Genomic DNA, 26,197 nt, shown 5'->3' on the forward strand with positions numbered 1-26,197 from the left:
TGGAAGGAAGCTGCAGCATTTCAAGCAGCATGAATTCCAGCCTGCTACAAGTCTCCCAGCTGGCAGAACAGCTTGAACATTCTGTATTTTTGATGAAATCTTTGATCACCTCATTGCAAGATTTGGTTGCCTACTCTCAGCTCTCTGGCAGCTCTGAGCACAACCTGCCATTTCTAGATAGGATTTGTTCTTTTACGGATTAGACACATGAAATAAATAAACCAAACAATATTAAAGATAGCCAGATCAATAGGGCAAGGGACACAACGTGCAAGGTTTAAAAACAAAACAGGCATCAACTGGAGCTTCCTTTGCACATCTGCTGAAATGCTCTCCTGAGACTGGATGACTACCTTGCTTTAGATGAACACGGGAGGCATTACCAATCCCTTGTTACCTTGGAGATCCTTCTCTGCTCCCAGGTTACCACTTAAATTAAAGCAAGTATGTCCATGGAATGAGACTTCAGCTCCCATCAGACTCTGGTCAAGACACTTTTAACTGCAACTTGCTTCTGAACAGGGGGTTGTGGTCTCAGTGTCTCTCCTTGGAGCAGGGTCAGCTCAAGGAATGCACTTAAACAACAGTAAACTACAAAGTACTGTCTTATCTGCCCAGGTGAGCACTTTGGAGCCCCTATTTATTCCCTGGAGGATGAGGAGGAACATGTGAAATACCAAAGGCCACCACTGCACACCTACCAGAAGAGCTTCGTGCAGCGGAACAGCATCACAGCAGTGGAACCTTCCTGTTAGATACAAGGAGACTTTGCTCTCCACCTCTTGGGCATGTGGGACTCTGAAACAGAGAGAAAGCAGCTTCTGAGCTACAGAACAACCTCTAAGCTGAGATCACATCTCCAGCTGCTGCTGAGATGCCCTCCTCATTGACATTGCAGTTATCAATCCCTTAATGAAGTTAGCAAGAGTTTTCCCCTCATTTTCAGCAACTTTAAATAAGGCCCGCATTGCAGGATATTCTTCTGCTGATGGAAAAGACCTGTTTGCTCAGCACTCTCTCTCCAGCTTTACTGTAGGTAGAAGGAGCCCTGAGCAGTTGTCTTAGGAACAAAGCTTATTTAATCGCTTTGGAACTGAAATAGCAGCAACAAAAGAAACTTGCCATCTAGGATTACAATGCACACTGAACACAAGAGCCTTAGAGGAGCTGTATGACCAGGCAAGTGTTCGGTCCTGACATTGTTTTTTTTTTTGTCCAAATCATCCTTATCTTGTCAATGCAGTACTGAGGTTAGCAGAGAAGGGGGAGCTTTGCTAGGGGAAGGTGCCACTCAATGCAAGGCTTGCAAGGCAGACCAAGCTGTGCCCTGGACCAACCAGCTTACACAGAAACACAGGTTACTTCTTAGCAGAGCAGCAGGAAACTGAGATTTTAACCATTTTTGCAGCTCCTACCAAACTCCATGATGCCACAATTAACACAATTGCCACACAATTAACCAGTGCTCAGCATAAGTTAAAAGTCAGTCATTTCTGCACAGCCATTAACATTTTTATTCCACATCAGACTCTGACAGATCAGGCTGGATCTTCCTGGTGGTTTCTGCTTATTCCCCAGGTCTTGCACTAAGGGACATCCATTCACCACACGTCTCCTCCTCAGCTAATGAATCTTCAGGCCACTGATTAAATGGCATTTTGGCAAGCTGGAGACTCTTCTCACGAGCTCTCTTTACTTGACTCACATTCACCAATCAATCAGTGTATATATCTCTATCATAATAAAGACATCATCTATATACACAACTTGTCAGAAATGACAACTTCTTCTTTTAATATTATAGGAAATATAAACGCCTAGGAAGAAACACCTCGTGGATCCCCAAGGCAGGGAAAAGAGGAGATAGCAGGAGACCTGCTTTATCATAGCAGCATCCCCCCTTCGCAAGGCCAAGCACACTCTCATTTAACAAACCATTCTTTAGTTAGGGGTTTCTCCTGTCACAAACTCTGCAGATTACATGATCCTTACAGAAATCTGATTTTCCTGAGACACTCATAAATCATTCTGCATTGGGACTCTGAGCAGCTTGAGGATGGGGGCACAAGAACTGATATGGTGTCGTACTCTACAGACAGAAATAGTCTTTGTTTGAGCTACATGAGTTACTTACTGCAGCTATTAGGTTATCTGGGTCACAAATTGACTGTGCTGAGTACAAAGCTATCCATGCTTGCTCTCCATGAGTCTAGAAAGCAACGAGTGGCATTCAGATGATGCCGTGCCTTGCCATGTCAATGCTATCGCTCCCAGATCTGCATATAGGTTAGCCTTCTCCTTTAGGGAGGAGCAGAGTTTCACACACATACAATGGAAACTGCCATTGCCTGTGGGGCTGCTGCAAAGCCCCTTTCTCACTCCCAGGCCTGCACTATGAGAATACAGTGCTTATCTGGGCTCAGCTTATTCATCACCGTGGATTATATCACTCAGATCGCAATGCATCAAAGGAACACAAGGAACTGTGAGGCTCAATTAATTAATAACGCAGAGGTATTATGCATCATTGCAAAGTGTTGTAATTTAGAGCATTCCGTCCAATAATTAAAAAGAAAAATCAGGCAACAGGTAAAACTGATCTTAAAAATGAGTAATTTTCTTTAATTACATCCACTGAACCAAATCCGCCCCTAAGCAGTGCACATGTAATCCCAGTGAAGTCAGTGTGGTTGTACAGAACTCACTGCAGAACAATAGGCTGTAGTTATCATTTATACCATAGCAGTACTTAGATGTTCCCCCCTTTAGATTTAGATGTGAATGACAAAGTCAACCTAAGCTGAGCTAACAGCTTAGAGCAACACTGGCACTTACAATACACAGAAAGGCCAAGTCCCAGTCTAACAGGCACTGCTCTACACTGCATTCTCATATGGAGCCAGGATCCTCAGACAGCTCTGAGTGATGGAGCCTCAAAAGCAAATGAAGAGCTGGCAGTGAAGGAGGAATTCAGAGTGCCCTGAATGGCTACCCAGACAGACCAGTGGGGCTGCTTCACTCCAAGAGATGCCTTCTGCTTTTGCTGTTCAGCCTCTTCTTCCACACCCAACCTCCACCCAACCCACCCCCTGGCCAGCACTCCACTGTAAAAAGGACCTATTGTTCAGCCATTGATGTAAGCCAGGTGTCATAACTCCAGCTCTTTTTTAATATAGCGCAGTTTATTGTAGGGGAGCTGGATACTGCAGGCAGACCTCATGTGTCAGAGCTCTGAGCCATCGTTTCTGACAGAAAACAACAGCCCATTATTCATAGCATCCCTGGTGAAATCCTTGCCGAGGTTCCCCCTGAGGTTGCACAGCCTCTCATCAGCTCCAGTGCATGCATGTGCTGTTCCTCCATTGCTCCTCAGGCTGGGCACGAGCTGGGTTTTAAAACTGAAGCCTGATCCTGCTACCCACACACAGAACAGTGCCTTGCTTCAGTTCCAGAAAGGCTGAACAGAGAGTAGGACAGCAGGCAGCTCGAGGAAGGGGAGGCGAAATTCAGCTCCTAATTATCAGATGAAAGCCTTAAAGCAGTTGTCATGTATGAAGGGACAAAGTGGAATTTGGCAAACGGGAAGGGGAAAAAAAAAAACCAAACAACAAACCAAACAACAAATCTTCTCCTAATGATAACTAATCTCTGAAGACAACCCTGTCATTTTTTGAGAGCATCTCAACAGTTCCCTCTTCTTTTTTTTTTTTGGTCACCGCTTATCAAAATTTGCATGGCTAGTTAGTGGGTTAATTTAATTACGAGCAGCGTTTATGAACAGCCTGATGGGGGATCTGCAGAGGGCAATAGAATCTGCTCTTGAATTATGAAATTGCACACACTACACATCTGGAAGCCGTCATGGGACAGATCGCTGCCTTGTAAATGCGTGTTGAGTGTTACAATATTTTACTAAGCACTCCCAATCTGTCAAGGTTTACAGGAGAGTGGAGACTGAGAACATTTGGGATCATTTGTGGCTTAGAGCCATTAGCTACTTCCACCCACTTATTGTGACATTATTAACAGCAAGATAATCTCAAGAGCAGAACTTGGCTTAGTTGAGATCTTAGATAATAGGAGTGATATTCGCTAAGGGTCAAAAGCAGAGAGCTGGGACCCATTGGAACACAGGGCCATGCAGGACAGCACACCAGGGCTGAGCTGGGAAATGTGTGCACTGCTTCTCAGGGCAGTCAGCATTAGCACTGCAGGTCTGTGTAAGAGAAACTGCTCAAGAAATAACCAAAGGAGAAACGCTACCACAGCAACGTGATGCTGACCATTGCCTACTATTGCCTTCCTCAGTATGGTTAGCACTAAGGATGGGTGCAGTGCATTGCACACGACATAGAAGAGCTTGCATCTCATGGACATGGTAACAGATCTATCCATCAGAATGGAAAACATGAGCTGTACTGCTGTGCTATCCCTTCCAAAACTCAAGCTCACCAGGACCATCACCACTGCATGACATCCAAGGATGCTTGCAATTGCTTGCAAGGATGCTTGCAATTACTGCCAATGATAAACAACCCCTGTTGAGCAGAATGGCCAGTTAGCAACCACGACCACATTGCATGGAACTCCATTTCTGCTTAGGCACACAAGGATGGATTTCATTGCATGAAATTGCAATCCTCTGCTGTGTAGATCAGGGCTTGGCCTGTGAAAGAAACTTTGCACCAAGTTTCCTCACCTGCTGGAGCCACAGCTCAACAAGATTTGGAAGTCTTTACCTCCAAGGAGCTTTTGGCTCCTTAGTAAGCTATTGCATACCTGCTTAATTCAAATCCCCATCCAATCATTAAATATGGTGTTGGGTTTTTTTTTTTTCTTATGGGTCATTATGATGTGATTTATGGCATCGGTGTAATTGTCAGAATTACTGTGGGTAATTAAAATACAAAATGCATGCTGCCAGAGGCTTCAGTCACTCTCAGCACCTCATTAAAAATCAAGAGCTGACCAAATTATAAATAGACTGGTCTGCACAAGTTCACAGGGAAAGCTAATTATGAAACTTCTCCTTATGCACTCAGAGCTCACACTATCAGTCATGCAAATTCTTTAAGTGATTATACTATTGTATAACGTGGAATCAGATCAGTGCATACAGGTGGGTGCAACTCCAGTTACCATATAGAGCACAGCTGTACTGTGCATGGTGAGTGTGAGCCCCTAAAATTCTTGTGTAAGCTTGATGATGGATGTGGGATAAGGCCTGGGGAAGAGAGAAAAGATGAGATTTCATGTGATATATGGAAGAAACTGAGGAATGCATGGAGAAGTAGAAGTTGCAAAGATTAAGGTCTATAATGGTAAAGCTGAGAGGAACAATAAAGAATGTGAACAGAGGGGAAGAGAGCTCAGAGCAAGTCTGGGCACATGCTGCACACTGAAGAAAGTAGCTTTGCTTCATCAGAGCTCTGCTAAAATATCTGATCCATCACGCTGATCCTTGAGCTGTGAGTTGCAGCAAGAAAAAGAGAAAGGTGTTATTGTTCCATGAGCAAGATGCAGCCAGACTGCACCGCCAGAGCCATCTCCATTTATTTGGGTGTCTAAAGAGTCACATAGACTGAGAAAAGTCACGTTCCAAAAATAATGCTGATTTCGATTGTGTACTTATGCGAGATTTAGGGGGTGGAGATTTAAAGAGAGAAAGCACAGGGGAAAAAGTATGCATGGATGATGTCCCTACCTGAATTTTCTAACCCAGACATACCTCATTCACTGCGGGTGTATTTATCAGTTCATCACATCTATCACTTCATCCAATCTGGCCTCCTGACTCCAGCAAGGACTCCCCCCAAAACACACAGCAAACACACAGGCTTTGCAGGACAGAAAGCAGAATGCAAAACCTCCTCTTCTTACTGGAGGAGCTCCCAGTTTGACCTTCCAGAGCCTGAAGTATCTGCCCATTTTCTTTCCCTGTTCATCCCAAAGTGCAGAAACGCCACCAGCACCTTTCAGGAGAGATTCTTTATAACATTCCATCCCTGAAGCCTTTGAGAAGCATCAGCATTTCTCCACGTTCCTACGAACCCCTCTGAGGTTTGGCCATCACTGAATCACCCCCTCCTCATCTTCCCCATTCTAGCAATAAAAGTAAATCCAAAAGGAATGTGAAACTCATCTAAAGTCAGGTTTCTTTGCCATCCAACTGACTGCTACATTTTCCATGAGCCTCCACCCTGCCGTGTAAATACCAGGTAGTGAGCAAAAGCACAATGTGCCTGCTGACAAAGGGATCTCGCTCACTGTAACAACACTTCCTCCACCTCTATCGAGCTCCTTTTTCTTGAGAACACAGTTTTACACTTGTCCTTCATACAAATAACCCGAGGGTGGGAATTATTCAGAAGGCTCGTGTTTGACACCCCATCTGTTCATTTCTGACAGCGATATATAATGTAAGGCTATAAAAACTTGAAAAATAATGCAACATAAAAAGGGATTGACTCGGCTCCAAGAGGCCATAAACGGTAACAAATACCATTGTATGATTTATTTCATGCTGTAATCTTTACAGTAAGTCATCTTTCAGACATTTCCTTGTGACAGGTTTTAATAATATTAATGCCCAGAGCAATCCAAATCATCGCCAATAGACATATTTATCAAGCTGCCAATCCAAGTAAATGAAATTCTATAAGCAATAATGTAACATGTTTAAAGGAAGCTAATAAAACAAGTCAGGAGAGAAATATTACTGCAAAGTATTCTCTCTCTAATCCGGCCCTGGATTTTATACAGCCGTAATGCAAATCTTTCCCTCCTTGATTTATCACTCCAAAAATACCAATGACCTTTTTGGGAGCTCTTGCACAGCCCTTCTCACACATTTATAAAGGCTGTGATGCATTCTGCCAGATTAGCTGAGCTGGAGCACTCAGCATTACTGCTTTGTTTTGCGCTGCTTTTGGTTTGGGGAGTGATGGGCAGCGTCAGAATGGGATCTTAAGTCTTAAAGATTTATTTGGGACTGACAAGCCCTAACATAGGCTTGGCAACTCGGCAGGTATTTATTAGCAATTATCCTGGCAGTAGATAAATTACAATTAAGACGGAGCTAAAACTTGTTTCTTTAGCCCGGGTTCCCCTTTAATCTAATTCAGTTTTTATTAATCCTTCTCCTGGCTGAAGCGCTTCTATACTAAGACAAAAGGGAAGGAGATGCTGCAGAGTTGCACACACGGAGCCTTGCTCACTAACACCCTTTTTATGCCTCACCAGAAACTGAGCAGGAATGAAAAACAAGAGGCAACAGAACATACACCATTAAATTTGCCATGCCTCAGGCAAGGCTGTGGAGGAGCCATGAGTAGCAAAGCAAAGTGTATCGATGCCCCATAAGCCCAGGGAGGTCTTCCTGTATTCCATTCTGGATGAACTTTGTAGCTCATCCAGTCCTAATCCTCTTGAATCCCCTGGCTATACCCCAATGTCTCAGGGACTTGTGTTCCAGTCCCCATCCTCTGCATTACACTGTGGTTTGCCATCCTAAATCAAACAGAGCAGAGATATGAACTTGGAGCTCCCCTTGGCTGCTGTCCCAGCCATCCTAATTTGGATACAAAAGGTCAGAGTTAGCTTTTCTATTAGCAGAACACCCCAGGTGGAAAAGCTGGGCTTGATCTGAAAATGGGCAATTGCATCCAATTCTAAATTGGGTTTTAATAATAACAGAAAACAACTCGGGATAGATTTGAGAACTGTAATGTTATGAAGGGTTGGCTCCAAACAGCTGTATTTTGCACTGAGTTCTCCTCTCTGACTTTTAAGACCTCACTTCACCCTTCCCTCCTTCTTTTTGCCACTGTTTAAGGCAGAAATCCTTTTAACAGTGCACACATCCAGCATCCAGCCCAATAGGGCTCCAGTAGAAGCCTCAAGGCACTGCTGTAATATAAATAATAAATACTGCAACTAATAACAGGATGGTAAAATCCCCTCCCCAGGGAAGCACTGGAAGACCATTCCCTGGCGTCACTTAAAACTAAACACCAGAAAACATCCCTGCTCTGATTGGGGAGGATATGGTGTCTTTTTGATACGGTGATGAGGGAGAATCTTGATGGGGATGGGAACAATTATTTATCTGCACATTTGGCCATTTCTTTAGGGGAATTCAGGATCTCTCTTAGTAACAATTTTGTTCCTCACTGCTAAGCAGCAGCAGCAGAAATCTCTGGGAAAATAAATAAATAAGAAGTGTATAATCCCCAAGGTGTAATCCCAGAGTACGGAAACTCACTTCACTTAAATACCTCCCTCTGGCATAATTGACTTTTCATGCGCATGTTAATAATGGCATTTCAGCAGGTTGTGAGGGTTTGTTCTTCTCCCCCCCCCATTGGTAAATTATGTTATTGGGCACAAGGAGGGGGAGGGCCACGTTATAATTCTAATTATGCTTCCGTTTATATTTAACAAGTCAGCACAATCTGCTGGTATGTGTGTATGTATTTACCATGCAGTCCCAATATTTACAGCTGACCTAATTGGTTGTAGGACAGCAGCACTGAGCAACGTTTTATTGTCCTGATAGCATGTATGTGCTGGGGACAGCTGCTAAGATGCAAAGCTCTCCGGAGGACACCTTACAATCCTTGCCATACTGACATTTGCCTTTGCTGCTGAAGCACGAGATGGGATTTTGCAGGCAGGGGAGACATTATTTATTAAGCCTCTTCAGTTCTACAGTGACTGCAAATTGCTCATAAGCAGAAATGAGGTAAGAAATACTGGTTTGTGCATCTCTTCCCTGCTAGGTTCCTGTCTACTCGCTGCAAATTCTAGCATGATGCTATTTGCCAATATGTCCTGTCACCTTCTCTAGTGGATGTAGGAAAAGTGTAACAGCTTGCTGTCACTGACAGCTCAGTTTCAGACCATGATACTCTTCCTTATGCTGAATGTAGCAGCTCAGGTTATGAGGAGTTCCAACGCAAGTCAAGTGGGACTGCTCAGCAAACTAAGTACACTGCAGTTAAAACATTGCAGTTCACACCTCGACTCAGACAGAAGATGACTACACTGACACTGCTTTGTGAAACCTGCTGGGAAATCAGATTCCTCCAGCTAGGAAGCATTCAGATGGCATAGAAGGGACTCCTAGCATGCACTGCTGATGTTAGAGAACAAGGCTGTTGGGTGAGATTTCTCTTGGATCACCAATTGGCTTTAGAGCAAACCAGAGATTGTTATTCTCCCTATATTGCAACAGCACAGAGCAATTAAGCATCTGAAGAACGAGCAAAACTCAATGTTGGCTATTCACATTCCTACACCCAGCTGCTCTTATCTTCAACCCATCCTCTGAAAAGCACCACAATAAACAGGTTTGTGGTTCCTCTGTATTATTTTGCTTCCATCTAGAGTGCAGTAAGCGCTTTCTTGAGGTGTACCAATCCCTCCTTTCACTCTTCCATTGTTCCTTAAACTGGTATCGCAAGTTCACTGCATCTCATGTATGCTTAAAGACTTCGACCCTACAGGAGAGTGATAGAGCTGAGAATTTGGTTGCATAGAAATAGTTGTGCTTTCTAGACTGATCAGTTAACGGAGATAGGGAGAAGCCATAAACCATCCACTAACAATAGCAGAAGAACTAGGAAACAGGCTGTTCCTGCTTCCTACACAGATTCTCAATGAATAAGTTCAGGAAATGCCTGCTCAGCACTCACACAGCTTTAACATCTGTATTGGTTTTAAATGTACAGATGGAAACAAAATGTACAGAAGGTATACAAGTGAATAAGTAAAGGAAAAACTCACCAATGGTGGTGCCTTGACTGAAGCAGCTGAGGCAGTCCTCCCTGGTGAGCGATCTCCAAGAGATACTGCTCCAGTGGGAGTCAGCCCTTAAATGAGGTCTCAGAGGGGATGGAGTCAAGCTCCACCCCTTCCCGGGAGCACAGCTACATCACTCTCACCTGTGCTCCCACAGCTGACCCCATACTTGCCTCAGCTGATTAATCAGAGGTTCAGGCTGTGATTACCAATCTCCCATACACTCCACCCCTTCACAGCGTGAACCAATGATTAGGTGAGTTTTCCCTTATCACAGAGACCCAACGCGACGCTGATACAATTTCCCGTCGCACCGAATGCTGATGTTATTCAAATGATGATTGGATGGGTATTCACGATCTTCCGTGGGCCAGTGCTTGATAGATGTTACTGGAGACAAGCCATCTCGAGGTGCAGGTCCATCTGCGTTTCATCAGTCCACACAAATTGTTCTCTGATGGTCCTAGAGGCTTAGAATCTTAGGGAGAGTAATACAGATGTTTCAAGGGTACCAGGAGAGGAAGGTCTGCCCTCCAGGGCAAGATACAGGCCGTATTCTTGTCTTGGGTCAATACTTCTGCTCGCACCGGATTATGTCCCGGCCTCCGATACCATACTCTCTGGCCAGATATCTGTGGCTGTATAACTATATCTGGCACCAGAGGAGGAGTCCTGATCTGCCATAGGGACATGATGGGTGTCCCTTTAGCAATAAAGACCGGAGTATTGACCACGATGTCAGTAGGCCATGTACCTATCACCGAGGGGGTAACTGAACCTCCCACCTCCAATAGTCTCCCCCAAGGTGCAAGTAGGCCACACCACTTGGGTCCTACTTGCACCTTCCAGGGCCAATTTATCTTATGGATTCCTGGTTTTAGATTCTCAGGGGCAGGGAGCAGAAGATTATTGTCATTACCAACCTGCGGTTTTACCTCATTATCAGCACCTGTAATTTGAATCCTAAGAGGGGAGGCCCATATAGTGTGTAACATTTTCAGAGCACTGGGTCTGCCATCCCGAGGTCTTTCGTTCAAGTCCCGCAGGGTTTCGTATAATCTTTTTGTCCACCCCTGCAGGGACTGGGAGTCTGTCTTCAGGGCAGCCTTAAGAATACCATTGTAGCGTTCAATAAGGCCTGCCCCTGTTGGATTATATGGCAGATGGAATCGCCATTCAATGTTGTTCTCTTCTGCCCAGCGCTGTATCATCGCTCCAGTAAAGTGAGTCCCTTGGTCGCTCTCGATGACTTGAGGTGTCCCATATGCAGACATCAGTTTAGTGAGTGCCTTAATTGTATATGCTTGATTTGCCTTTGGTACGGGATAGGCTTGCAGCAGTCCACTTACAGTATCAACGCAGGTCAGGGCATATCTCGCCCCCTCAGACCGAGGGAGGGGCCCAATGTAATCAACCTGCCATCTCTGAAGAGGACTATATCCTCTAGCAATGTGGGATGTTGTTTCAGGCAACGGTCTTGGTCTCATTTTCGAGCAAGCGTCACAGTCCTGACATGCTTGGACAATATCAGATAGCTGTACAGGCAGCCCCCATGCTTTAGCAGCTGCCCACATTATCTTTTGTCCAGCATGCCGTAGCTTCTGATGTAACCATCGGGCAATATTTTCGGATTGTGAATTCCCAATCCATCGAACTCGGGCCAGTGTGTCCGCTTCATCGTTTCCTGGTGACTGCAGGGGTTGATGACCAGAGACATGGTAGACACATACCGTCCTGTGTTTGACTGTATTCCAAATGTCTACCCACATGTCTTTCCCCCAGATCGGTCGGGCGTGGATAGTCCATTCCTGGGTAGCCCACTGCGTAATCCACAGAGTAAGCCCCCGGTACACGGCCCAACTATCCGTACAGATGTTCAGGATGCCATCACCAGGTTCTTTAGTTATAACCATCCACACGGCTCGTAATTCTGCCCATTGGCTGCTCTGACCATCCCCCTCATCAAACCAGATTGTCTCAGTAGAGGGATGGTATGCTATAGCTCGCCACTTGCTCGGGTTGCCTCTGCTGGACCCATCCGTATACCAGGCATCTTCAGGAATAGGATATCTTCCTTCCTGAACAGGGCTCTTCTCTGGTGGAGCGACCATTGGTTCTTTCGGCGTATCACTGCGATATGTCACTGGGCCTAGGATCTTCTGTAATTCCTCCTTGAGTGGAGACGAAGACAGGCTGCTTCTTTGACTTAGATAGGCAACCCATCGTGCTACCGTCTGTGCTTGGGCCACCCCTGTCTTAGGAAGGTGAGTTAGATCTCTTACCCACCCCTGGATCGGTAATGTAGTTTTAACTATAACCTCTGCTGTTTGCGTTATTGGTTCTACCGCTTGTAACGCTGAATAGGCAGCCAATAACTGTTTTTCAATCATGCTGTATCTTTCTTCTGCTCCGTGCCAAACCTGAGACCAGAATCCAATGGGGGTTCGAACAGAACTCTGGCGTTGCCACAGGCCCCAGCCAAAACCATCCTGGGTAACATGAACGTCTAGTTCAGCTGGGAGGGTCGGATCAAATATACCCAATGCCTGGGCTTGTTTAACTGCCAGCTTTGCCTGTTGGAAAGCATCTTGTTCTACCTTCCCCCAGTTCCACGATTGACCCTTCTTGGTAAGCTTATACAATGGCCTCAACAACTGAGCTAAGTGAGGTATAAAGGAGCGCCAATACCCCAATATACCTAAGAACTCTTGTAGCTGTTTCGATGTTGTAGGGACTGGGAACGCTTGGACTTTATCCACTACTGCACTGGGTAGTACTTTGGTTTTTCCGGACCAAATTACTCCCAGGAATTTTACAGATAGCCCCGGACCTTGCACCTTCTGTGGGTTTATAGCCCACCCTCTCTTCTGCAGATAAGCTATCAATAAATCTGCTGCTTGTCTCACCGCCTCTAATGAATCGGATGTTAACAGGAGGTCATCAATATAATGATATAAATTTACATTATGTGGCTTCTGCCACTTAGCCAGATCACGCGCCACCAAATTATGACAAAAAGTAGGTGAATGCACGTACCCTTGCGGCAGAACCTGAAAAGTCCACTGCCTGCCTTCCCATGTGAATGCAAACTGGTCTTGTGATTCTTCACTAATTGGAATACTGAAGAATGCATTCGCTAAGTCTAGGACACAGTGATACGTTTTAATTTCTCTACTTAGTGTGTCCATTAGGGAGGCAATATTGGGTACGGCTGCATGAACGGGCGGCGTGACCTTATTTAATTCCCTGTAATCCACTGTCATCCTCCATGTTCCATCCGATTTTCGCACTGGCCATATTGGGGAGTTGTACGGGCTATGTGCAGGCCTTATAATACCCACTTTTTCTAATTCCTGCACTGTTTTTGTTATTTCATCCTGCCCACCTGGGAGTCTGTACTGTTTTACATTAGTAATCCGACGTGGCTTGGGCAGACAAATAGGCTCATGTTTTGCATGGCCTCTCAATATTGTCTGAATTGCCCGGATACTAATGCATCTCTGCCGCAACCGGAACTCTCCCACTGTTGTGTGGAGAGCCAGACCCCACAAGATATCAATTCCCAATATGTACTCCGGAATTGGAGCAATAGATACCTTGTACTCCCGTGGTGGGAGGCGCCCGACCCCCAATTTTACCCAAGTTTGGGTGACTGGAACGGTCTGTCCCCCAAAGCCTCCAATCATTACTTTGTTCCCTCTGAATTTTGTTGGGTCTCCATATATTATAGATGTTTCCGCCCCAGTATCAACGAGGGCCATAACCTTCTGCACATTCTCTCGGGACCAATATATTGTCAATTCCACATAGGGCCTCCGGTCCCGTCTAGAGGCCCTAGGGTGACTGACGTCCCTCATCACGCCATAAACTGGGCCAGATTCAGGTCTTTTACCTCTGATGCCTCTGGTACTATGACCCGAGGCACCTGAGGTGGCCTCTTTTTCCTATTTGGCACGACAAAGTCTTCTAGATTCCAAACTGTTGTTGGTCGTCGTTCTATAAGCCTTATCCCCGGTCTTTTGGGGCGGTTTTGAAATTTTTGTTCATCCTTCAGCTGTTTCCACAACTGAAGCAGAACGTGATTGGGCTGCCCATCAATTTTGGCAAATTGAACACCTGCTCGGAGTAGATCATTAAACATTTGTTTTCGGGACACCCTAATGGGTCCCGCCCGAGGGGTTCGTGGAGCCGATCTCCTGGCTCGGGTTATTGGAAAAACTTCAGAATCTTCAATTACTCTAATATTGCGCTTGGTTCTCAGGCGCTCAGTTTCTCCCAGGTCCGCTACTAATTGGGCAGCATGCTGGACTGCTGCCTCTGCGGCCACTAAAGGATTCAATATAGAAACCAATGTTCCATACATATGTGAGGGAGCCTGCTGTAAGATTAGGTCCCTCATTCCCGCGGAAAACTTCACCATGTCCGGACTAACAGATACATCTTCATAGACAGCCTCTCGCATGCCTAGTTCCCGGATATAATTTTGTAGGTCTTCCATAGAAGACCACATTCCTGTATGTATTGGCATATCTGTTTTATTTGACCATACCATACGGCAGGCAGCCATTATCCAATCTACGATTGAATGATTCTCTTCAGGGAACTGGGACCCTGAGTACAATCTCTGCCTCAGGGCAGGATGGACTGTTATAGTTGCTAGTTTAGATACCTCGGAGCCGCTAACTATTACACTTTCTGCTCCCGAGTCCCATAATCGTAACAGCCAGGCTGGGACACTTTCCCTCGGTCTTTGCCTGAAGCGCTGTACTAGATCCATAAGTTCGGTGGGTGTGTATGGACGTGCTGTTACGTGTAAATAGGAGTCAGCAGGGGTCCATTGATCAGGAGGCACCCCTGCTGGTCGCTCCTGGACTTTTTTTGTTTTTTGAGTTACCATAGGACGGACTTCTAATAAGTCCGTCTTAAGTGGCTCTTCTAGGTCAGATTTAGTGACCTTAGTTTGATCCGATGTTTCAGGATCCGTACTATCATCCATCGTAATATATCTAATTTGGGGGGTGTTTGAAAAAAATGATGAATTTTTCCCCGTTAATAGATTAATTTCGCCCTCCAATTTTTCAATGCGGGCTTTTAATAATTGATTTTCATGTTCAATCTTATTTGATTTAACCTCTGCCTGATTTAAAGCATTCAATAAAGGCCAAGCAGCCATGGATGCAGCCATTTGCCTTTCTTTGGTTGTCAAAATATCTTTTTGCAACCCCTGAAAGTATTCAGTTAGATGGTAAGGGGACATATTGCCCGTTACCCGTAAGGGCCCCCATTGTTCGATAATCGTCGCTAATTGAAAATATGGGGACGCCTCAAACCCTGGTATTTGTCCAGGGAGGATTTTCCCTAAGGGGGTGATCTTCTCCCCCTTGAACCAGCTAAACACATTCCACAGGAAAGACATTTTTTTTTTCCGATATTTGCAGGCTCCTGGCTGGCTCGCCAAATGTATTGGTTTTAAATGTACAGATGGAAACAAAATGTACAGAAGGTATACAAGTGAATAAGTAAAGGAAAAACTCACCAATGGTGGTGCCTTGACTGAAGCAGCTGAGGCAGTCCTCCCTGGTGAGCGATCTCCAAGAGATACTGCTCCAGTGGGAGTCAGCCCTTAAATGAGGTCTCAGAGGGGATGGAGTCAAGCTCCACCCCTTCCCGGGAGCACAGCTACATCACTCTCACCTGTGCTCCCACAGCTGACCCCATACTTGCCTCAGCTGATTAATCAGAGGTTCAGGCTGTGATTACCAATCTCCCATACAACATCTCTTACCCATCAACAAATCTCTGAGGTGGAAGGATACTAACAGACCTTGACTTTGCAGGCTCTCCATCCAAAACAAGCGACTCTCCATAGAATTTCATCTTCTCTGGAACAAAGGCAATGAAACAAAGTTGGGTTCCTTTTGAATAGCACTTAGTTGTATTTAGACTGTGTCTGCAAATGGCCACAATGCCATTTGAAGCTTCTGACGTGGCTTCAGAAATGCTGGGCAAAGGAGCTTTTGAATTGGTTATTCACACAAGTGGTGAGAAATACAGCAGTGCTATAAAATAGTATTTCTATCTACTATGCACTAAATGGTCTTAAAAGTGGTGAGCACATCCTTAATGCACCATCTCCTTCCAAAGGGGCTCCTTTTCTTTGTGAAGCATGGTCCTCTACAAAGGAAAAATAAGCCAGAGGGTAGGCAGAGTTCATCCTCACCACTGCACCATCCTGGCTTGAAATTATTAATTAGTCTATTCTCATGTCTCTGAGAGTTGAACCTGTTACAGCTGAAACCCTTTCCCAACAGGAAACCAAACTTCAGAAAGGCTGGGTGGTCTACAGTCCCAGATTGAATCCAAGGAAACAGATCAAGAAAATGAGCTTGAGCTCCCCAAATCCTAAAGCAGCAATTTAACAGCTGGAACATCTTTTCTCTGACATTTGATCGAGTCCTTTCTGGGCCATAATCCGAGGTCATGGGCCATTAAGACCAGCATTAGAACACCAGGCAGCGATTTGAAGATGTACAGCAGCACCCTCAGAGGTTTTTAAGCCCCTACCTGTGCCTCCTGCTTTCCACAGTGATGCAGCAGGTTCAGAACACACAAAGCTATTCCTTGCACTCCCCTGGCCTGTATCTTTGTTGCAAATCCGCATTCCTCCCCTTATCAACATTTGACAGAAGGCACAAAGCTTTTCATGTCACATGTGTCCAAACATGTCCAATGCATTCAGGTAGGGAAGGAAAGGGTGGACTGGAAGAACTTTCAGACACAGAGATCTCTATCTCACCAACTGACAGGTGAACCCTCTTATACCTTCAGCTTCCTTGTTTGGTTGCAGCTATTGCCAAAGCACACTAACCCAGCTGGAGCAGCTAGTGATTCTAAACATACCCTGGCAGACAAAGGGACATCTCTGAATAGGTGATTTGTCAGCCTTGAGCTGTAATTGTTCTGCACAGGTGTGCTGAACACAGGTGCATTTGGCCTTGGTAACAGGATAGCTCTTTCTACAGCCCTGAGTTCAACCAGGTGGGAGCTGGAAGGGCAGAGAGGGAGCTCTCCAAGGATGCCATGTGACACCCAATCAATCCAGCTAGGTCAAGCTTCATTAAAGTATCATAAGACAAGGCGAAGAATGGAGATCCTTAACAGCCTGTCTTACATGGGCAGTAATAAGTAAATGTCTCCCAAAACAAGATAGTTTATTTTAACTTATGGCCCTCAAGCAAACCTTTCACACTTGTTAAAATAGCAACACGGTTGCTCCTTTAACTAAAGTTCACAGTCTCAGGCTCCTGTATTAGTTTCCTATTCACGACAGTGAACTCTGTCTTTACCATGTACACCTGTACCTGAAGTAGAAACAGGGAGCAGGCATCCTCACCTGCACTAGCTGGGGGTCTCCTGCATCTAACCTCCTTATCTCCCTTCTTGCTGCAGTGAGTCTGGAGGCATCCAGAACACAGAGTGCTGCTTCAACTAGGTTATATTGAGAAGGGAGGAGTCAAGGCAACTACAGTTAAGCTCCAATCCATCTGGAATCACAGGGAAAACTGATGGCAAGGTCTTTTGGCTGGCAAACTCCTGATCCAGCTCAGGCAGCCATCCTCTCTGCTGCATATCTGGTGCAGAACAATAGGTTTGCAAACGACTGCTCTTCACTAATACATATCTCAAAATGCAATCTTGTCCTTTTTAAACCTAAGCTTGCCTAGGAAACCAGAATAAAACCACCCAAGGTGGAGACAGCTCCCACAGCATCAATGTATTTCTACTCCATTGACATTGACTCTTATTAAGACGTCTTCTACACTTAAAGAACTCTCTTTTCTGGGAGGTCGATGCCTTCCAGGGACCTGAGCTGCATCTAAGCTGATAAGTGTGTGGGACTGAAAATGGGCTCCAGCCTCCCTTCCTACATGACATTACTACACGGAGTCCTCCAGGTGTCAGTATGTTTGTGCTCACTGCGTGAATAAGTTCTGCCTTTGTCTCTGCCATCTGCAGCTCAGAGGCATGTTTTGTAATGGGGCTTGGCTGCCATCTGCTGTTTAAATTACTTGCAAGTGTTAGAAACGAGAAGGAGCACGTGTGAGCCCATATTTAATGGAAAGCTCCTTCTTAACTCTTTAAAGCAAAGCACCAGTCACCCAGCCTTACCTTTTGCTTCAACTATATATATATACTAATGAGACGTTTGCTTTGGTCTCTGCAATTAAAAACCTGCATTTTGTGATAAACCTGTTAATAATTAGAGTGAAAATCCTCACTGCAGTGTATTTTGTCCTACTCTTTTCTAGCCAAGAGGCTTTGACTCCTGAAGCAAAGCACAAAGAAGCCTTTAAAGTACTGCTTGTAAGATTTATTAGCGTAACCAGAAAGATCCTTGTTTTACCAGATAAGGGCTGTTCCAACCTGTTCTTATTCTTAGAATCCTCATTAACCGTGATAAGTAGTTAATAAATATACAACCAACAGATATTGATTCAGCCCTTTTTAAAGTCAGAAATGGACTTAAAACAACATACCTGAGAAAGTTTTTGAGTGAGGTTTGCTTCCACACTGACATTTCTCAATCTGCTCTGGATCCTGGATGTCACTGTGACAAACTCTGCAATAGAAATGTGCCCTGGAAACCAGAAGTGACTTATAATCAGGCAGAAATGAATTATGCTTAACTGATCAGATAATAAATGCACTTGTCTGCTCTTGAAGGTATTTTCTGTTCTAGAACTTCTTCTCCACAAAACAGTAAATAAAGCACCTTACCTTTTCACTTCTGCAAGAGAATGAGCAATAAAAAAGCCCATTGTATTCCGGTGCAGCTTTATCCGTGGAGATGGATTGATCAGGATGGCACTGTTTGGAGAAACCATACAAAGAGTAATGATGGTTTACCTGACATTAACCACCTCTGCTGTGGGAATTCAGACTCAATGATCATAGCAGTCCCATCCCACCTTAACTTTTTAATTCCCTTTGTTATAACTCCTATGACCCGTGTGAGTTTCTTTTTCCTTCTTGCTTTCTCTTTCCATCATTCTATTTTCATCCAGACAGCATATGAGCTCAAGAAATATTAGATGGAGCCACGGCCTGCTTTCCATTAGCACTGAGCACCTACAACATGCACTGTCTGCTCGCAGCATAGGGTTCACTCACCACTTGCAAAGGAGTCCCAACCTATTTCTCACAGCAGTTCTCTACAACTCCTTTGTTTTCAGAGTTTCTATTCTACAGCCATTTCCTTTATAAAAGTGAAAAGAGTAATAATTGCACTCGATAGTCTGCATTTTCTGGATGATTTCTCAAGCTTTGTAAAGATCTATGGCACTCATTTACTCCCCTTTCTGAACTAGTTCCAGCTTCCCCATTAGAATGTCTTGTATTTCATCATTAGAACAGACAGAGAGTGTTATCTGGCCCAGTACCAGATCAGCTTCAGACAGCAAAAGCTTTGCTGCCAGCGTTGACAAATTATTCCTTTATGACAATGCTTTATAGCATTTAGGAGCTAAAACTCATGTGGTTAAAAAAAAACACAAGAGAAGGCGTTTCTATTATCCATGAAAATAAATACACTTGGTTTGCCCCTAATCAAAGGGAGATCTATGATGGTTATGCTGACTGTGTTTGGAACAGAAGGTGAGAATGGTGTCTCATCCCCCATCTCTTGCTTGATTATCTATGAGAAGAAAGGAGGCAAAATACAGTAAAGTTAACCTGGTGTGTAAGCAACCAGGAATGACACCGTTATCCCACAGAACAGTGTGCACAGGAAAAGAAGAAGTGCATAAAGTCTATGCAGACCTGTGGGCAAATCTGAGTTCTTTGGAAAGCATCAGTTTGGAACGTTGACTTCTTATTAAGAGAGAATTCCCCCACTTACCTCTCTCCTCGACTGCCAAATTTCAGCTCAATCCCCAAGAGAATAAGGTTCAGTTTTACAAAGCATAACCTGGAGAAAGAGAGCAAGTCAGCCACGCTATCATCCTGCACTGAGGAAAGGTACATCTGGAAGGAAATAACATGTCCACATCTGTACCACATACCGACAAACCTCTATAAAAGTCATGTCTGCAAAATCATTGGAGAGCTGAAGAGCCATTACTTTGTAGTCTTTGTCTCCCAGAAGCATCTTGTCCTTCAGATGTTTTCTCTTTGTCTGAAAGAATCGATCATAAAGATGATGTATCTATTCAAGGCAAAGCAAAAAGGATGTGTAACCTAACGCTGGGACATTGCTCCGATACCATATGATATCTGATCAAAGGCCCTCAGTTACTGGCAGCAGAAAGACATCAGCTGTACCTTGTCAGAAACAATATTAGAGTTCATATACAACAGACCAGGGAAAGTCTTAACTCTTCTGGACACTTCCAGTTCATACTCATAGAACCATAGAATGGCCTGTGTTGAAAAGGACCACGAAGCTCATCCAGTTCCAACCCCCTGCTGTGTGCAGGGTTGCCAACCAGCAGACCAGGCTGCCCAGAGCCGCATCCAGCCTGGCCTTGAATGCCTGCAGGGATGGAGCATCCACAGCCTCCTTGGGCAACCTGTTCCAGTGCGTCACCACCCTGTGGGTGAAAAACTTCCTCCTAAGATCCAACCTAAACCTCCCCGTCTCAGTTTAAAACCTTTCCCTGTTGAAGAACAGGTGTCATTACTGCAAACACAGCAACATGGTCATTTTACGACTGCAAAGTATTGGGAAACAATTATTTGAGGAAAGGGAGGCTTTATTTTGCAGTAGGCCTCCCTGGTTAATTGGGTCTTTTGTTTACCATTACCAACTATAAGAGCAGGAGAGCTGTGATGGTCTGATGTGCAGTGAGAGCCTACTCAGGGCTCAGCACTTCTCAGTGCCTTTTTGTTTGCTCCTCAGAGTAGCAGTGTGACTATGAAAGAGCTGTCTATATCAAGGGAACATCCTACTGATGACTTTTCATTTCTTTACACTCATTTCTTTACAATATACACCATTTTCTTGGCATGTGAGTGCCTTTTCTGCATAAAACCTAATAGGCTGTTAGGAGTTTTGCTTTCCAAACAAAAAATTATTTAATGGACTTTTTAATTGAGAAAAGCCTCAAAAGTTTGCTGAGTTTTCACAATATGCCTTTAAAACTTCAAATAACAGCTTGGCTAACTGTAACCCAGGGAAGGATATGGACCTGAGAAACAGTGCATGCATGAAACAGCACTTTGACTACAAGTAGCAGTTCTACTTACTACTTCTATATTTATAGCATCTGGTATTTATATGGTTTGCCCAAATCAATTCTGCAAATGAAAAGCCCCCGAATACAGGAATAGCAGTCCAATTTAATGTTCTGTTCTGGAGAGTAAAGTGAAATATCACACACAGCCACTAGGTGATAGCAAAAGCATTTATACTGCAGGACTAGCAGCCCTGAGGGCTGTTTAGGCAACTTCGTGCCCAGCAGTTTCATTTGTATGTCTTTTACTTGTCTAAATCATGTCAAATGATTTACCTCTGTATTCTCTTTCCCAATGAACAAACTGGTCAGGAGAGTGGACAAACCAGGAACCAGGCAGCTCTGTGCCATGAAGCCCAACTTCAGCTCAGCAAAGCAGATGATGCTGTCTCCCATCCTCCAGTCCCAGGTGGGTATGTTTGGCAGGTATGCCTATTTCAGTGTAGGAAAGCAATTACAAGTCAGCACAGCACAACAATGAGCAAGGTCAATGTTGCTGTAAAATGATCCTCCTTGTCTTTTTTGCATTCATCATTGCATTTTTTGACAATCCAGGCTGGAATACATTAAAAGTCCAAGCTGACTTCTGATTTTGAGGTTCTTTTGGTTTTGTTTTCCCTTTAAACACTGAACCAGCTTTTACTGGCAGCTTTGACAAAAACAACAAAGAAATGGTTGCTAGTTACTTTTAACAACATTCAAAGATATCCCAGCTAGGTTAGTGACTGTATGAGTAAGAGACATTGATAACATCATTGTCTTCCCAAAATAAGGGCCTTTGATCCCAAAAAGGCCAGAATTCCAATTGTGACACCCCCACGGAGACAGACCATGGCCATACCTTGTTACGTGACTGAATTATCTGTAAAATGACTCTTGTTTTGGGGTAGTGATTCTTGATTGACAGCACTCTGTATGAAAGATATAACTTTGGGTTAATAAGCTTGGCATATTAACAGCCCCTCATTTTTCAAGTCTAGCTAAACGAATTGGAGTTTCTGACCTGAATCTCTACTTCTGTAGATAAAAGTAAAGATGGGAAGTTAAAATGATCCAGTTTGGAACTTGGATTTCTAGACTGATTTGGGGGGAGAATTTTATACCACTTGGGCCATCACATTCACAAAATCCAGCAGTAGTACAAAAGAACTCATCTCAAGTCTGACTGGTACAAGAATACTTAGAATATGAGACCTGACAGCTGAGCATAACTCTTTCCAGAGTAAAGCAGTGAGACTCCTTGACTGTTGATATTCAGGATAGTGAAGGAAATAATTACACTATATTTAGTAATATTATATTCTGTGGATGGCTGCAAGATTGCACAGCTGCTACCTGTCTCAGCCCTTCAAAGCATCTGATAAAACCATAGCAGAAAGCAGTCAGTTGGCTTTCAGAGTTCTCCTGACAGGAAAAAAAACCCCATGATGGGACAGATACGCTCTGCTGCCAGCTGCACTATCTGTGTCAGTGTTAATATCAATCAGAGAATGAAAGCACTGGAGTATCTCATCCTACCTCATGATATTGGAAATGTCTTCAGTATAGGGTTCTGGAGAGCAAACATCTGCTAGAATGAGACAAGCATTTGCAGACTCCATCTGTATCCCACAAGAGAAAAGTTAAATCAAGGTTTAGTCCCATATGAAGTACAACAATCTCTAACAGTGGCATGTGTCTTTAGTTAAAGACTTGCATAAGGTCATCATGATCCTATTACTTTGGAGCTATACACATGCCAGAATGTTTCAGCAGTGACACAGCTCCAATCAAATGTACAGTGTGTAATGCGTGTTTGTATTTTCAAAGTGCTGGAACACATGAAATTTATGATTTCTTCTGCTGACATCTTCTTAGAAGAGGTTACAAAAGCCAGACAACAGAGTTGTGTTCTACCCCAGCAAAGTACTCCCGAGGGTCAATATTGGTGCAGGTCAGAACAACTCTGGCTCTGCCATCTAATTCATATTTGGGCTCTATGGTGAAACTGATAACAAAAATAAAATAGTTCAATTTAAGGTAGAGTTCTCATAGTCTTCTGGGAACTGGATGGGGAGATCCACCACTGAATTTCAGTTACTAACCACTAAAACCCACAGTAAAATGAAAACCAGTGGTGGTTTTTTGCTGGCTTTATTTCTTTTTCCTTTATGCCAGCTCCATTCCTCTTGCTTCTATTGGAATATTCTAGTGACTCTTCAGCATCTCAAAACATGAGGTCTCTATCCTGGATGTTCATGAATGTGACTCAAACACGATGCACACTTGCAAGAGGTAACTAAGGGCTACTGCAATAATTTAGATACTATTTCCAGAAATGCTGCTGCCTCAAATATCTCTGTTTTAAAACCAGTTGATCAGTTTGGCTTTGCCTTTATTTTTCATGCTTCGGTGCTAGAAATACTTTTAGTCAATTCTCACATCTTCAGCTCCCAGGAGTGTTAGATTGATATGCAAAAGGTACCACCGCAGTAAATGGAACTGCTTGAAGTGTAAATCACAACATGAATCGAGTAAAAGCAGCTGATGCATCCTTTCATAAGGGACAAGATTTTCACCAGACTGACACATCTACAAGAAAGGGCAAAAAGATACAGAAGTTCTTACCCGAACTCTTTTCAGATCTTCAGAGTTCAGTGCGGAGCCATAAAAGAAAGTAGTGTAGGGTGAATAGCATTTGAACACGGCTTCCAGCTCAAGACTGGGAAGAGACCTATTCGGTATAAACAACAACAAGAAGAAAAAGTAATAATCCATCAATCTCTCGTAATTATATGCTCTGCAGTTCTCCATTTCTCAGAGAAGCCATTTGCTGTAACTACTTACTGTTTAAAAGAGAGCTACAGGGATTTTGGCAGCTCAGCCAAAGCGCATAGTTTAGATTTTAATGAAAACAAGCTTTTATAAAAACTTAACAGTCGTGAAAATGTTTCCTGGATTTTTTTTTCCCCTGTCTTCTGCTATTGCCATTAATTTTTCATGAGTGTCATTCCATGTAACTGTAATTGCACGGCTTGCTGTTACTGCACAGAGTCAGGAAATGACACTTCCCAGGGCTTCGTTCTGTGCTCAAATGGAACTGCTGATCTTCAACTTTCTCTCCAACTCAAGTGTTGTTTTCCTACCCAGCGTATACAAACTGTATTTCACCCAGGAACTTTGGTAACATTCTCTTCTATGATGTATTGCAAAACTCACGTTGTGCATTGACCTCAGCGAGGAAGCAAACCCCATAGGAAGGTATCCAGCCTTGGTTTAAGGATGGGTTAGAAAATCCCCCCATTCTCTAATGATTTATTTCAGTAATTATTAATCGCTTTTGCAAATGCATGCCTTGTCTCCTGCCTGAGTTTGCTCAGCTTTAGATTTCAGTCATTAGTCTTTATTATGGCCACCCTTCTAGGTTTTTGTTGTTGTTGCTCTCATTTGTGTTGATCATCAAGTAATCAACTGCATAACATTGCCTCCCTTTCATGTCAGACCTCCCACCTTTCCCCTAAGAGATCTGGAAGTCAAAGAAGAATATCTCAGAGAAAGAAGAATACTTACTCTCCCAGAAAAAGGATTTCTGTGCAAACATTCCCCTTGTCCTGAAGCAAAAAGTCTTGCAGGAAAGTAGTAACGCTCTTCAGAGTGACATTGCCACAGACAACAATATAGCTACAGGAAGAACCAAGGAAAGATTTGACACTTGGAGAACAGAACTGGTTGTAGCACGTCTGACACTGTATGACACAGTGTATCATATTAAACACATCAATGCAGCAGAAACAGAGTATCATTAGTGTGAGGATAATTTCACCCACTGAGGATATGGACTTGAGGAGTTACTTTAGAAAGGAGAACTGTGTTAGGAAGTGGTGAATGGTGGAGATCTGCTGAGTGAAAAGTCATAAAAGGAATGATATGAGAGCTAATAATTGTACCTAATCTGTCTGGTTCTATGAGCAGTGAAGGAAAAACAACACACACAAAACCCCTATCACACTGATAGCTAAAAGTCACCAAGGAGGTAGATCTCCTCTATCTGTAAGCGAGGCTGCCGTGTCATCTACATTTTCTCTCCCTTTGTAAACCAACCCACACTAACGAGTGCAGCTGAGGAGGTTTAATCAGACACATTTGAGGTAAAGAACAACTGAAAGTACATTCCAGGATTTGATTTAAACTACTATAGGAATTTCTTATGGAGCTGATTCCCAACCCAGAAAGCGGACTGGTTTTTATTTTCCAAGGAGCCACCATACTTACTTTTTCCCACTCACCACTTCATAGGAGGATTTGTAACTTTTACGGCTTTGAACAACTTCCAAAACTTCAGGAATCAAATTTGCAAACAGGACCTAAAGCATCAAGAAATACCACCTTCCTCAGAGCCAATTCTGTATCTCCTAACCATGATAAATTAATTCGAGGGAATTATATTACGTGGAACAACAACTACAAATTTACTTTGGATTCTTAAAAGTCGCTGGCAAGGATGAATAACTGTATAACTCAGTGACAATGGATTTATGCTGGTGATAGACTTGGATTCATCTTGCTCAGTATTTTGACTTTAGCCAGGAAGAAAAGTGTACCAGAAGCCTTGCCAGCTCTTAGGAAATTACTCTGTAGCCATGCCAGTAAGGATCTAATGTTAAAGCTGCTTTTGCTCATTGATGCCTAATCCCTACCTGGAACCCCTCAAAGCTTTGCTGACAGCCCCTTTTATTCTCTACCCCCAGCTGCCATTTTCAGAAAAGAAAAGTTTCTCACCAAGCCAGCAATAATGAAGAAAAAAATGAAGGCTCGGCCCAAGGCTGTTTGAACCACAATATCACCATAACCCACGGTGGACATAGTCACCATGATGAGGTACATGCACTTGAAGTATGTGATAGGCTGGGAATTTACAGGCTGGACCCAAGGATCTCCATTATTTTCTACCTGTCCAGAGCAGAGAAAAGAGGAGAAAGAAGTTTAGAGTGGTTTTGGTTTGAGTCCATCTCCCATCTAAAGCTATTTGAACAAAAAACCTGCACTATTTATTTTATTGTAGAGTGATCCATTACCATAGAGGGGAGTGGTGCTGCATCAGTGCCAACAGATCTGACAATATATACAAGTAAACTATGCTGGCCTACGTGGTACAACAAATTTGTTCTCTCTCTCTCTACAAAGAG

The 26,197-nt window shown here is 43.7% G+C and overlaps 1 protein-coding gene across 1 annotated transcript in view; it reads right to left on the reverse strand.

The window, feature by feature from the left end:
• KCNU1 (potassium calcium-activated channel subfamily U member 1) overlaps positions 1-26,197 on the reverse strand; it is a 43,250-nt gene that overhangs the window by 11,014 nt on the left and 6,039 nt on the right. The window contains exons 8-20 of the mRNA XM_072357098.1: positions 25,791-25,961; positions 25,284-25,375; positions 24,582-24,692; positions 23,640-23,745; positions 22,551-22,633; positions 21,874-21,943; positions 21,309-21,464; positions 19,863-19,975; positions 19,700-19,768; positions 18,580-18,669; positions 18,339-18,439; positions 15,587-15,683; positions 702-798 (exon numbers count right to left, since the gene is read on the reverse strand). Coding sequence (XP_072213199.1) covers positions 702-798; positions 15,587-15,683; positions 18,339-18,439; positions 18,580-18,669; positions 19,700-19,768; positions 19,863-19,975; positions 21,309-21,464; positions 21,874-21,943; positions 22,551-22,633; positions 23,640-23,745; positions 24,582-24,692; positions 25,284-25,375; positions 25,791-25,961 — 1,356 coding nt within the window. The remainder of the gene's footprint in view (positions 1-701; positions 799-15,586; positions 15,684-18,338; positions 18,440-18,579; positions 18,670-19,699; positions 19,769-19,862; positions 19,976-21,308; positions 21,465-21,873; positions 21,944-22,550; positions 22,634-23,639; positions 23,746-24,581; positions 24,693-25,283; positions 25,376-25,790; positions 25,962-26,197) is intronic.

Source organism: Excalfactoria chinensis, chromosome 25 (assembly GCF_039878825.1).
Source record: "Excalfactoria chinensis isolate bCotChi1 chromosome 25, bCotChi1.hap2, whole genome shotgun sequence".
Taxonomy (NCBI): Eukaryota; Metazoa; Chordata; class Aves; order Galliformes; family Phasianidae; genus Excalfactoria; species Excalfactoria chinensis.